General features: G+C 48.2%; 1 protein-coding gene and 1 long non-coding RNA gene across 2 annotated transcripts in view; one reads left to right on the forward strand and one right to left on the reverse strand.

The window, feature by feature from the left end:
• LOC127609007 (LHFPL tetraspan subfamily member 6 protein) overlaps positions 1-13,784 on the reverse strand; it is a 39,015-nt gene extending 25,231 nt beyond the window's left edge. Inside the window, exons 1-2 of the mRNA XM_052078630.1 lie at positions 13,382-13,784; positions 12,205-12,676 (exon numbers count right to left, since the gene is read on the reverse strand). Coding sequence (XP_051934590.1) covers positions 12,205-12,589 — 385 coding nt within the window. The 5' untranslated portion in view covers positions 12,590-12,676; positions 13,382-13,784. The remainder of the gene's footprint in view (positions 1-12,204; positions 12,677-13,381) is intronic.
• The window catches only part of LOC127609025 (uncharacterized), a 262,601-nt gene extending 248,390 nt beyond the window's left edge, over positions 1-14,211 (forward strand). The window contains exon 3 of the long non-coding RNA XR_007964446.1: positions 14,171-14,211. This is a non-coding gene — a long non-coding RNA (uncharacterized LOC127609025). The remainder of the gene's footprint in view (positions 1-14,170) is intronic.
• Positions 14,212-14,282: the final 71 nt, after the last annotated feature.

The raw sequence follows: 14,282 nt of genomic DNA on the forward strand, positions 1-14,282 counted from the left end.
AAGCCAGATCTGAGCGATTTCACGTGCTTTCTACTTCTTGCATCAACTGTTTCAGAGCCATTTCACGGCTTTCTAACGTCTTCCGCCCATGCACGAAACGTCCATATTTGGGCACTGGCTTGGCGGGTGTATACAAATATGGTCGCAGAATGTCTGAAGTGCTGTTTATAGTCACGCTTGGTGCTTGGCAGTCACAGGCCCACTTCTTCTTTTCAGAGTTGTGGACTTTGCAACCAAGCCGAAGAATTATGTTGGGAATTCATCTGTTGAGTCGACCACCCCGCTTGTAAATGCTCAACTTCTCACGTGACTTTTGTTTTTCTCTCTCTTACTCCTTTTTGTTTATGTCTCGCTGTCGCAGCTGAATTGCTTCTAATTCCTCTTTGGGGTTCAGTGGAGGGCCGGTCGGCAAGGTACTGCAGGCTTCGTGCTGAGTGGTTGTAGTTCGGAGTACTCACGGTCGTTACGAAAGTAGAAGTATTATTCGGTTAAAAAAAATGTGTTGGCGAAACACAAAATAGTTTTTGTCTTATTAACTAGCATGTCAAATGTCGGTGTTTGAGCTAGTTAGCAAATCGGTGTTTGAGCTAGTTAGCAAATATGTGTTTGAGCTAGTTAGCAAATATGTGTTTGAGCTAGTTAGCAAATCGGTGTTTGAGCTAGTTAGCAAATAGGTGTTTGAGCTAGTTAGCAAATCATGTTTCGATAAGTTTGGCTAATTTTCGGTACGCAAAAATGCTAAATTAGCCACAAATACACCTTTAGCTGAATGTGGGTTTTTTTGGTTTTTTTTTTAAGATGTTGAATTTTTGAATGCTCGGAGCTTCTGGTTTTCAGGCTGGCTCAGGGCACAACACATTGCCCACAAATCATTTTTGGAGCCAATGAATCGCTTGTTGTTCTTAATGCTCTCTGCTACAAGTTCCTCCATGTTGTCTTTTTCTGCCTTATGAGACCCCCAAAATCTCAAATCATTCAAAATCTCATCCACGGTTGATTTCTCTTTGTTTTTTTGCCACATTGTTTCATCCAATGCAGAGACTGAAAATAGTGATGAGCCCTATTTTTTAAAAAAAGCAAGAAAACGAGAGGAGTCGCTTCAATTGGCCAGGAATCACGTCGGCTGTCTTCACTCCCACAACGGCGCAAACGCCCATTTCTAGGAAATATTGGGAATATACCTCCCGTCCCACTTTGTGTTCCGCCCTAGTCCGCACGGATGAGTTGAGTTGCACGGGACGGATACCAAAAGAATCTCCTGGTGTACAATAACAAAGCCTTTGTACTTGACATCACATCACCGTTGCGCTCGCAGGGGGGAGGGAAAAAAAAAATAAACAGAAGGCGGCAGGCGGTGATGTTTCAACACACCGCTGACCACTGCGGGACCTTGGGGAACGGCTTCGATTGTTTACCCGCCCTCCTTTGGCAGAAAAAGCAGATGCTAAGAATGGAAAGAGCCCACCCAGCTGGAAAGGAATACGCAAAAAGCCGGGATCCCGCGCCAGAGAGCTCCTTCTCACCAAAAAAAATAAAAATACCTTCGACTCGCTCAGCCTGTCACTCTTTTCCTCGCCTAAGAAATAAACGCCGTGCGGCACAATGACAAAGGTTGTCACTGAGCGCTAATGACAGGATTCACGTTGCACTTATTACAGCGCCGGGGTGTCTTTGATGCAGCTTCAAATAACGAGTCGGAGATGCCGGCGTCACTCCTCGGGATGAACTCGTAAGGCTCTCTAAACAACGCTTTTGAGCTAAATATAGACGTCGGAGATGTTGTTCAAGGTAACAAAAAAAAAAGCAACCTGGCACCGCTGTGAAATAGAAATCGGTGCAAGAGAGCTCATTGCAATCCCAGCGCGCGGGAAATGTGGGTGCAAGGGAAGGGGGTGGGGGGCCCCGTCCAATATCTCGACCCCGAATTCCCAGCATTCCTCAAGACGGGCGAGCTACTGTGAGTGAGTCGTTGGCCTCTCAGCATGCGCTGCGGCAGACTCTGAATTCCTCTCGGGCGCGCCACCGACGGGCACATGTGAAAATCCAGTTAATAGTCCAAACAAACGATCATGAGCTGAGCCATCGGCAGACTCTGAACCTTGAGGCTGAATTAGTATACTCCTGACGTATGCCAGAAACTCCACCGGTGTACGGCTAAACGTCGCACCTCAGGCAGTAAAATGGAATTCTCTATCCATCCATCCATCCATCTTCTACCGCTTATCCGGGGCCGAGTCGCGGGGGCAACAGCTTTAGCAGGGAAGCCCAGACTTCCCTCTCCCTAGCTACTTCGTCCAGCTCTCCCCGGGGGATCCCGAGGCGTTCCCAGGCCAGCTGGGTGACATAGTCTCTCCAGCATGTCCTGGGTCTTCCTCGGGGTCTCCTCCCGGTGGGACATGCCCGGAACACCTCACCAGGGAGGCGTTCAGGAGGCATCCGAATCAGATGCCCAAGCAACCTCATCTGGCTCCTCTCGATGTGGAGGAGAAGGGGCTCGACTCGGAGCCCCTCCCGGATGACCGAGCTTCCTCACCTTATCTCTAAGGGAGAGCCCGGACACCCTGCGGAGAAAACTCATTTCGGCCGCTTGTATCCGGGATCTCGTTCTTTCGGTCACGACCCATCGCTCGTGACCATAGGTGAGGGTTGGGACGTAGATCGACCGGTAAATTGAGAGCTTCGCCCTTTGGCTCAGCTCCTTCTTTACCACGACAGACCGATACAACGTCCGCATCGCAGCAGACGCTGCACCGATCCGCCTGTCGATCTCTCGCTCCCTCCTGCCCTCACTCGTGAACAAGACCCCAAGATACTTAAACTCCTCCACTTGGGGCAAGATCTCCCCCCTGACCCGGAGGGGGCACTCCACCCTTTTCCGACTGAGGACCATGGTTTCAGATTTGGAGGTGCTGATTTTCATCCCAACCGCTTCACACTCGGCTGCGAAACGCTCCAGTGAGAGTTGGAGAGCCCTGTTTGAAGGAGCCAACAGCACCACATCATCTGCAAAAAGCAGGGATGCAATACTGAGGCCACCAAAACGGACCCCCTTAACGCTTCGGAATTCTCTATTGAATTGAAATTGGGGATGACTGTTAAATTAAAAGCCTGAGCTTTCGTCTTGAGCTTGGATTTGTCTAAGCATCACCACAGTCACCGAGCATCATTTTCCCACTTAATACTCCCAACGGGAGCCATTTCATCAAACCGTAATTGACAGTCAAAAAAAAATAAAATAAAAAATCCACGCTAAAATGAATCCGACCGTGTTTGGGGTTAAACGGGATATTTGCAGAACCCCGCTGAGCCCGTCTTCCATTTCGCCGGCCCGCTATTTGACCCGAGCACAAAAGCAGCACCGACCCTCACATTCCACCCCTGGCCGGGAATACCAGGGGTATAATTAACTGTCACCCCTCCGAGACTGTAAAAAAAAGGGGCAATGATTACTCCGTATCTGGACCTCCTTCGGGCGATCCTTGCTTCGCTCGGAATCAACTGTCAAATCTTCTTTGAGACGGCCCATACGGCCAAATTCCATCCGACAACGACTTTTCTGTTTTTCCTCAATGACTCCTTCTCATCCCTCTTCTTACTAAGATATAGATTATGGCGCAATCCAAGTTAGCGGGCTACTTTCAAGTTGGAAACAATTTCACCCAACACCGCTTGAGCAGTTTTTTGTACACTTTTGGTCTCTTAGCAAAGAAGCAATAAACAACCGAGCGCGGTGGGCCTCCAGAATGAAATATTACCGCATGAATATTACATGAATATGAAAGATGAAAAATGTAGATGTTGTCAAGCGCCCCGCGCGGTATTCCTCATGAAGGAAAACGCCTGTCGCAACTTGATGCCCGCCGTTATTCAATCTGAAAAGGGAAGTTTACATCAAGTCGGAAGGGAATAGGCTGCGGTAACGTGCTAACCGTCAGATTCAAGGCTCTCCACGCAGCAGATTTGGTTTATCTTGCTCACGAAATTGGGTGTTCAAAACGAGCAATAAAAAAATGCTAACGGTCAAATGCGGAACGGCAAGTTTCCGCACAGGAATACGATCAGGCCATTCTTACGGGTTCTGCGGAGAACAGATAGCGCTAGCTAAAAGTGTTAGCGCCTCGCGGTCCAGTCACGTGTCCGTAAGCTAGCGCACCGCAGCACAGATAACATGAGTGGCCACCTACGGTTGCCACAACATCTCATTTGTAAACTCATTTTCAGTGGCACCACAACGATGTGAATAACACGCCTTTAAAAAAAAAAAAAAAAAAATTCGGCATGAAATTACCTCTGGCATTTAAAGAGCCTCTCCCGGGCTCTTTAGATGAAGCTAAAGCAATAACAAATGCCATTATTAGTGTTTTTATAGCACAATAACTCATATCATTCCAACGGTTGCGCTTGTCTGCTTCATTTCCCCAACAAGTACACAGACTAATAATTCCATTTCCTCACACCGATCCTGTTGATAATTCGTTCCAAATGAAGTATTAATTCGGGTTCTGTTTACGCAAAACTGTAGCGCCGTGTTTTGTATTTTATTCCCTTCATGTACGCCAGGTGTCACCAACATTTTTGAGGGTGAGAGCAACTTCATGTGTACCGATTGTGTGAAGGGCTACCAAATTGATACACGTCTGAAATAACATATTTGTCCAAAATACCTTCAATAATATGAGGATGTGTTATTTTTAATACTTGATGATTTAAATTGTCAGACTTTGATCGTGTTTCGAAATGTCTCACAGTACTGCCAATGTTTGCATTTTTAAATCATAATTTCTACTAGCAAATCACAATGTCCAGGCACTGGCGGGCTACTCAAGTGGTCTTCACGGGCTACCTGGTGCCCGCGGGCACCATGTTGGTGACCACTGATGTACGCAATGTGAAGTGAAGCGCGATTTTTTTACAACCGAATGATGTAGTGAACCACCAGGATATATTTATGTAGTTTGGCTCGTATAAGCGGCCCCACGCAGGCAACCATAACTACGATCCGGCGTGGAATGAAAACAAATTTGACACCGCTGGCCCAAACGAGCCCGGAAGCCGGTATCTAGCCGGACGGATGGCCGAAGCTAACTTGCTCAACATTTATTTTTTCTTTTGCCTATGGTTCCGTTTGTAAATGCTTTGAGGTGTTGCGTCTTTGCCTGTGTGAAGCACATTGAGTTGCCCGGTGTATGAAATGCGCGAGAGGAATAAAGCTGCCTTGTCGGGAGTCTGAAGGCTCATTTATCGCTGCCCCCAGCTTGAATGACTCTTGAATTACTAATAATTGTCATCATCATCACTATTGACTAGTTGTCGGCGACTCACCGATTGGGGATCGCCATCTTCGACTAACGCGCGTGTTTCGAATTAGCCGTCATACCTCGCAAACACAAACCGTCTCATTTATCATCGTTAAACCGAGCGCAAGGCTACAAATCGCTTGACGTATGGCTCGAGGCCACAACGAATCCTAAGTAATGTGTGAATTATGTTCGGTTTGCTTGCCTCGTCAGAAGAAGAAAGAAAAAAAACCACCAATGAATTTCATTCATTCATTCATTCATCTTCCGTACCGCTTGATCCTCACTAGGGTTGCGGGGGGTGCTGGAGCCTATCCCAGCTGTCTCCGGGCAGTAGGCGGGGGACACCCTGAATCGGTTGCCAGCCAATCACAGGGCACACAGAGACAAACAATCATCCACACTCACACTGACACCTAGGGACAATTCAGAGTGTTCAATCAGCCTGCCATGCATATTTTTGGAATGTGGGAGGAAACCGGAGCACCCGGAGAAAACCCACGCAGGCCCGGGGAGAACATGCAAACTCCACACAGGGAGGCCGGAGCTGGAATCGAACCCGGTACCTCTGCACTGTGAAGCCGACGTGCTAACCACTGGACTACCGGGCCGCCCTCCAATGAATTTTATTTTGTGAGAAAAAAAATTGGATGGACTCATAAGTTGTGGGTCGGGCTAGTATTTGCGCTTTGACGGCGTCCTCAGACGTTCATGAGTCTGTCCGTTTTGTTTCCACGTTGGGCATCAGTCGCTCCAGACAGACTTAAAAGAGGACCCGCTTGAAATAACACTTCTGTCAACTCTTTGGTTCCCTCAGACTTCCTGTTTGACACGAGTAAATCCCCGTTGATGGCAAGCTTTCCGCCCTGCTCCCCCCCCACCCCTCGCTCTGTCTGCATCCGAGTCCTCTCTGGGTGACTGGACAGCGCCTCAATGTGAAGACAAAGTGGGGGTGGGGTGGGGGGGGGGGGAAGGCCATCGGGAATCACGCTGTGGAAGCTCAAAGAAGGACAGGATGCCGTGAAAGTCACTGAGCTCACATACACGCGTGAAAAGTGGAGCAAGAGCTCGAGCCCTTGGGCGCGATTGATGCTGCACCCGCTAGCTAGCAACAAACTTGGTCTGGTTACTGCCGGGGTGAAACTCGTGGCGGAGTCACTCTGAAATCAGGAATAATAATAACTACCGATATTTATTACGGTAATTACCATTCTTATAAACGGATGACAAGAAAAGACGGAGAAGCCAAGCTAATTGCTAAGTTAGCTTAGTTAGCAGCTAGTGCGTTTTGTGGTTAAATGATTGAGTCCATTTTACAGGGAGGAGAGCTCAACTTTTTTAAAAAATCGATATAGCTTTGCTTCTAGAGAAAAGACATTTTCTGCGATACAGAATACAATCAAAAAATTGTTTATTATAGAAAAAAAAAGATCATTGTCTTGTTATAAATTTTGTTGTACATTTACGCAGTGTGGGACAAATAAAGGATATTTTATCTTATAGGGTTCCTGGGATTGACCTGCCAAAAAACTCCACAAATTTAGAAAATTGCTCCTCAAATGAAGTCTTTGATTTGTAAAACTGCTCTGAAAAGAAAAAAATTAACTTTTTTTCTGACAGGGGAGAAAATTTGATTAGGATCCTCTGTTATCCCGAACGGCAAATAAACAGAACTACGACATGTACCCCCGTAGGAAGTTCCTTTTATCAGACCTGCACGATCCAGCTCAGAGACCCCCGTGGGAGATCAGGGACCAGTTTGAGAGCCACTGCAGTACAGACTAGAACAGGACTGCGCAGGGCCCGCCGGGGCCATCATCCATCTCGAAACGGAAGCGGCGTCCACTTTATAACCCTGAGTGAAGTGAGTGAGGAAATGTTGCCAAAAAAGCTCGGGACGGGTGCTCTGGCTCTCTCTTTGGCTCTGGGCTCTACCGCTGTCTCATCGCTTTTTTTTTTTTTCCTCTCACGCGTGCATGGACGATGAGGCCAAGCGCTCCATCATCATCACCATCAGCGGTGAGGAGGAATACGAATGATACAAGTGTTTGTCGATATAAGAACACGGCACCTCAGAGTGTATTTACTCGTCTATCACGGAGACTGATGGCCGCACCCGGAGGAGGCGGGATCACAGCGCAGCGCAGACAAAGGTCCTAACACTAACTCCGGGCGTTGCACTATTGAATGTGTCGTCGACTGCGGTGTGCGGTTAATTAGGGTGAAATAAATGCTGAATATTCTGTGGTCAAATCGAGGGTGAGGTAGTCGTCAAGCGCTCCAAAGTGCTAGCCATAAAATAATGCTGCGGTTAGCTCAAAATGCTAACGTCGCGCTATGAATGTGTGTCAACGTGATCGGTGCTGCCATGCTAACGCGATGGTGCTAGCCGCGTAAACGTTGGTGACGTTGGGCTTGATGAAAATCATCAGTGTCGGACTAAAATGGGCTCCAGGCTTTCCAGGCGAACTTCATTTGACCTTCTCTCGACGTTTGAATGTCCAACTGTTCAACATTTCCGGCGCACACCGTGCCATCCTCTAACAAAGAGTTGAAGGACAAAATTCACAACGGGCGTTTGATTCTGAAACATTTCCAAGCATGTCCGTTCCTGATGCCTTTCTGTGACTCTTCCAGTCGCTTTGGATCTCCATTAAAACCCGCTGATGACATTCTAACCTTGGCGGGGGTTCAAACTCTGTGCTGGCGAGCAACAAATTGAGCGCAAAATACGTCGTCGGTTGAGTACAAGAAGGTCAAATTGAGTTCCTACGAGCCTTAGGCGATGAGAGCGCGCAAGGCACAAAGTAGGCGTTCCATCTGTGACGTGACAGCGTGTCAGCACGAATCCTGATGCCATATCGATGCCCTCATTGACATCCGATGCTCATTGGAATGCAAAACTTGCCCCCAAAATTGGAAACGTAACCAATGAGGGCTGCAAACCCACAAAATAAGACCACATTAGCGTCTCCTGTGTGACAGAATGTCGCACGCGCGCGCGACATCACGTCCGCTGCTCGTATTTCATGCGGGAACCGTCACAACCCGGCGGTCACATGTAATTTAATACACATTAAATGACTCTCATCTATAATAAATCCTCCTTGGGGGCTCTCAATTTTCCCCAGAGAGACAAAATTAGAGTTGCAACCCAAAATTTACGGCGCATACATAAATATGTGCTTCAAAGTCTTTTTTTTTTTTTTTTTTCACATGGCTGCGGGAGGTGTATGTCACACAACTTCCTGTCTGCATCCTGTCATAGGATTTTGTCATTTGGGCTTCAAGGACGCTGCGGCTGTGTAAAATGCACCCCTGTTGCAAGCCGCCTTGACACAACACAACACTTTTTTCCCCCTTTTTTTTTTTTTTTTTTTTTAATGGAGGCCTGAAAACTAGTGGTCGGAAAATGCAAAAACTACAAATACTTTGAAGGTAACTGAATATTTATTTGTATTTTGTTGTGAGAAAATAAATAAATATAGTCCAGTGGTTAGCACGTCGGCTTCACAGTGCAGAGGTACCGGGTTCGATTCCAGCTCCGGCCTCCCTGTGTGGAGTTTGCATGTTCTCCCCGGGTCTGCGTGGGTTTTCTCCGGGTGCTCCGGTTTCCTCCCACATTCCAAAAACATGCGTGGCAGGCTGATTGAACACTCTAAATTCTCCCTAGGTGTGAGTGTGAATGGGGGCAGGGGGGTTGTTCGTCTCTGTGTGCCCTGCGATTGGCTGGCAACCGATTCAGGGTGTCCCCCGCCTACTGCCCGGAGACAGTTGGGATAGGCTCCAGCACCCCCCGCGACCCTAGTGAGGATCGAGCGGCTTGGAAGATGAATGAATGAATGAATTTATTTAAATAAATAAATAATAAACATTTATTTAAATAAATAAATATTTATTTTCTCACAACTTGACTTTTGTTCCCAGCAATTGCAAGTCGATATCTGTAGTTTGTATTTGTGATGTTTTCAACCTCTTTGGTGAGCGTGAGGGCACAAAAACCGGGCCTTTGAAGAGGGGTGTGTAGACTTTTTGTAACCGCTCTATCTACGCTTTTTCCTCCTCAGACGTTGTCAAAATAGGGAATATAGAATGTGAGTACTTCTGCCGCCACAAAACCGATTTCAAGGTGGACCGCAGCGACGCTGGCCCTCCTCCACTATTTTTCCAAGTTAGCTTCGAACTCTCTTTTAAAAAGCAGCTGATTGGCTTGCAGCCATCTCGTGACTCAAGCAGCCCTTTAAAAACCCTCCCATAGCACACTTTTCTGTTTTATGTCCCGTTCATCTTTGCTAAAACCCAGCGCCGACGGGTGCCTCCGCAAAAATCCTCAAGCGCCATCTGTTTCCTAAAGCCTCAATTAAAGCCATCCCCTCCGATTTAGGAGTTAGCGTCTTCCTAATTTGCTTCATTGAGTCCATCCACGCAGCGGTGGTAATTGTTTGGTTACGTCACCGACGGCCTGTCTTCGTGTCAATCACTAGAAACAGTCCAGCGATTGGTTGATTACATAAATGAGTTCTTACTGGTCAATCATCGCCATATGAGCAGCAGCGCCCCTGCTGGTCACATTTGAGCAGTGCAAGCATTTTTTCCACCTTTCCTCCTAGCACTTCCTGACACTGCACTCAAGTTTAGTCATAAGAAGCAAATAGAGAGTAGAAACACAAACAGGACGCAATTAAAGAAGCCACGGGGGGGGGGGGGGGGGCTCTGCGTTTCCCCCCCAAAATGAGGCCAGGCTGGATGGGGAGAACTACGAGGGAGGGGGCGGGCAGTGGATCCAAATCCCTAACAACCTAATCCATGTCAGGAATCTTTTTTAAGTCTGTCATTGGAGTTTTGATCGGCGAGGCGGAACACGCTCAATGGTACATTTTGGCCTCTGCATCAAGAGTGAAAAGAAAAGGAGCCGCGGCGCCAAACAACAACATTGGCAACAATAGCTCTCATTGTATTAATGAGATCGGATCCCCCCCCAAAAAATTTGGAATGATCTTTTCTTCAACGCCACCCACGCAAACTCTCCCACAGCCGTTCTCATCGCACAGAGCGTTCCAATCGTCGGCTTTCCCGGCATCCTCCGCGTCTGCGCCAGCACAATGCCAAGCTTCCCGATTGTGTCACTTCCAATTAGCCCTCGTGAGACATCTGCTTTTCAAAGATCTGAGCGCACTCGCCGCCATCGCCCCGCTCCCACATTCCCCCACCCAACTCATACTTTTGTACTGGAACCATTCGGCCATTGAGCGTGACTGGATTTAGGAAAATTTGCACACACAAAAAAAAGAGCGGCAAATTGCTCTTTTTTTTTTTAATCCGCTCACTGAAAATAGCAAGTTTTGATCTTGAAACGAGCTTTTCCTAACATGAAAGCGAGGTTCCATTTCATGTACTTTTCTCATCTACAGCAAGGTTATTAGAGTTGAAAAAACATTTTCGTTTAAGTTTACAAAAAATAATAATTAAAATTGACTGATGGCGGCCCGGTAGTCCAGTGGTTAGCACGTGGGCTTCACAGTGCATAGGTACCGGGTTTGATTCCAGCTCCGGCCTCCCTGTGTGGAGTTTGCATGTTCTCCCCGGGCCTGCGTGGGTTTTCTCCGGGTGCTCCGGTTTCCTCCCACATTCCAAAAACATGCGTGGCAGGCTGATTGGACGCTCTAAATTGTCCCTAGTTGTGGGTGTGAGCGCGAATGGTTGTTCATCTCTGTGTGCCCTGCGATTGGCTGGCAACCGATTCAGGGTGTCCCCCGCCTACTGCCCGAAGACAGCTGGGATGGGCTCCAGCACCCCCCGCGACCCTAGTGAGGATCAAGCGGCTCGGAAGATGAATGAATGAATAAAATTGACTGAAACATCGTACGTCTATCAAACGAACTGCAATTGCAGCACTGTTTTTTGTCTCTTGTCAATTAATATCATTCACGCGCTTGCGTGGTCCGTATTATGCTACCGTTGTCAACAAAAATGAAGCATTCTCTAAAAACTCATCAAAACTAACAAACCTGCTTCTAAAACTGAATTAAAACCAACAAAATTAAAAAGGAGTTCAACCCTTGTCTGACCGGCGCCTCGTCCGCCATTTTCTTCTTCGTGAGCGCTTTTCATTGGTCAGTCCGCATGTCAATCAACGCAATCGTGTCACCTACTCCTTTTGGTATTTCATGTTACCGAGTCAAGAGTGTGATTTGATGTTGCGCTCGGGTGATGCAAGCAAGTCTTTTTTTTTTTTTTTTTTAAACGGTGGTCCTTATCCTCATCCCCATCCGCAGGCTCCGTCAAATCCGCCCGCAACCTGCCCGGCTGTCACTTTTCCAAGCCGAGCAGCGTGACCGGGATTGCAAATAGCGGCGCTGGCCCGCCGCAAGTATGCCAGCGTCGCCCGGTTAATGAGAGGACTGCGGCATCTTAAAGTAGGCCACAAAGCCCCTGGCTGAAGTCCGGCCCTCGGGGAGCCCCGCTGGCACACGCGCGCACGAAGACGCCCGACAGACGTCAACAAAAGCGAACGCGGGAGCGGGCGGGCGATCATCAAACTGGCAAAAAAAAGGGATGCTTTCATGGCAGGAGAGCTCAAACGAGGCCTCCGAAGGCACGCCGTGGTCTCGCTTTCCCACATGACGCTTCTGCGCACCACTTGGAAGTCAAAACAACATTTTTGAACGAGCGCCAGGCCGGCACGTCTGCGGCACATGCACGTAGCGGCGAAAAAAAAAACAAGTCAGCTGCTATTGAGGCGCACCATGCGAGCGAAACTCAGCGCATTGGTGCGTCGACACGTCATTCATGGCGCAAATAGTGCACAAGAGGACTCAACAATTTTAGAAAATAAGATCATTGCAATTTTTTTTTTTAAAACTCTGAAACAAACACGTTCACTAAAAAAAAACCCCTACACACTTACCTCCGACAAACTGAATGCCGCCGGCCACGCGACCAATCGTACGCGAGATGAGCTCGGAGATGCAGCAGCCCATTAGAGCGGTTAGCGCCACCAAGAGGAGGAGGCCGCAACCCACGCCCGTCACCAGCGTGCAGATGCGCCACTCCAGGCTGGGGATGCCGTGGAAGGAGGCGTAACGGCCGCACTGCTCCAGCATGACGGTGGCCTGCCGCTCCTCATCGCGCACGGGGTACGAACAGCGACGGAAAGTCCCGAAAGACACCGGCTTGTCCATCTGCATGCCTAGGAGCCAGTAGGGCATGAAGAAGCCCACGCAGGACGCGGCGGCGCACAGCAGGGACAGCAGCGCCCACAGCGCGCCGGCGCACGTCAGACTGGACGCCATGCGGGGGTCAGACGCAAGGGCAAACTGGTGCTGGAGGGAGGCGTTGAGGGAAGATGGCGCGTCGCTTTGGTGAGACGTCTTCACCTCCTGACAACGAGAAGGAGAAAATAAAAGCTGTTTTATGTGGCTTCTGTACGCGACCGGATCCGAGTGCCGACTTCACAGTGCAGGTATGTGCTCCACATTTACAGGGAATGTGATGAGATGCTTTAATTGGCTGAGATTAAATTTGGCTGTGAGCACTCCCACAGCAGCGCAGCCCTCCCTCTCTCTCTCTCAGCTACGTTTACGAAATGAACATCAGATAAAATATACTTGTACTTATTTATATGTGTGTGTGTGTGTGTGTGTGTGTGTTTGTCAGGCTTTAAAAAAAAGTATTTCTCTGTGGTTATATTCGTTTTTAATATTGATCTTCTCGATATTCTCCTCTGCCACCGTCACCATTATTGTTCACACATTCACTTTATGAGTGCAATCAAGCATGGCAAAAAAAAAAAAAATCCGCCGTGAAAGCACAACTTGAAATATTCCAACATTCTCTCCAGTGTTCGCAAAACGAAAATAAGATATTTGTTGACATGAAAGTTGCATTTAAAAAAACTGTTTACAATGTATCGAGTGGACGTTCTCTTCGCGCTGCCGCGCAACGCAATACACACACACACACACACACACACACACACGCATACCATCCCCTGCGGGAAGTGATTCAGCGCTGACTTATCGCAGTGCTCACACCGTTGGAATGTTAATAATAAAGATTTGAAAAAGACTTCTTTCACAGCTTACATATTGCGAGAGCTCCGGAATCAAGTGCGCCTCTCTCAGCGGCTTCTTGCCCAGCCGCGGACTCCAGCTGCTGTCGCTGGAAACTTTTCCACAATCCACGGAAAAAAGAAAGAAAAAAAAAAAGAAATTCCTTCGAAGATTTCACTTCGTCCTCATCGATACGTCGGACGACGAGCGGGTGACCGATTAAAATGCACGGCTGCGTGTTCGCGTGGGGAAGAGACGGCAGGACCGAGTGACAAATGCTCGGAGATAGCGGCGGGGGGAGCGAGCGAACGTACGCGCCTCTCGATGTGACCATCAATCACGCCAATCCCCACCCAGGGGCCGGGCCCGACGCAACGAGTGGTCGCTGAACGCGCCACGAGGCATTCAAGGACACTTCGTGAAATGCACTTTTGGTCTCCATTCCCACTCTTGTTTTGTTCAAAAGAACGGTGTTGCCGAAATTGCGGCATTGTATCCTTAATACTTCAATCTTCTTTGTATAAAGCACAGTGGATTGCCTCACTGTTATGTCACAGCATTATATAATATTAATAAACAATCCATCTAGTCATTTGGATTGAATATTAATACCAGGAACATTTTGGGTTCAGATTAACTCAGTATGTGGCCACTTGCAGATTAAAAAATAGAAATCAATCCAGGAATTGTAATCTGTTTTGGATTAACTGGATTAATTGAATTTATTTGTGCGAAATTGAAAGTGTCCTCCACATCGAGAGGAGCCAGATGAGGTGGCTTGGGCATCTGATTCGGATGCCTCCTGAACACCTCCCTGGTGAGGTGTTCCGGGCATGTCCCACCGGGAGGAGACCCCGAGGACGGCCCAGGGCATGCTGGAGAGACTGGCCTGCTGGCCAGCTGGCCTGGGAACGCCTCGGGAGAGCTGGAAGAA

The sequence above is a fragment of the Hippocampus zosterae genome, chromosome 10 (genome assembly GCF_025434085.1).
Source record: "Hippocampus zosterae strain Florida chromosome 10, ASM2543408v3, whole genome shotgun sequence".
Classification (NCBI taxonomy): domain Eukaryota; kingdom Metazoa; phylum Chordata; class Actinopteri; order Syngnathiformes; family Syngnathidae; genus Hippocampus; species Hippocampus zosterae.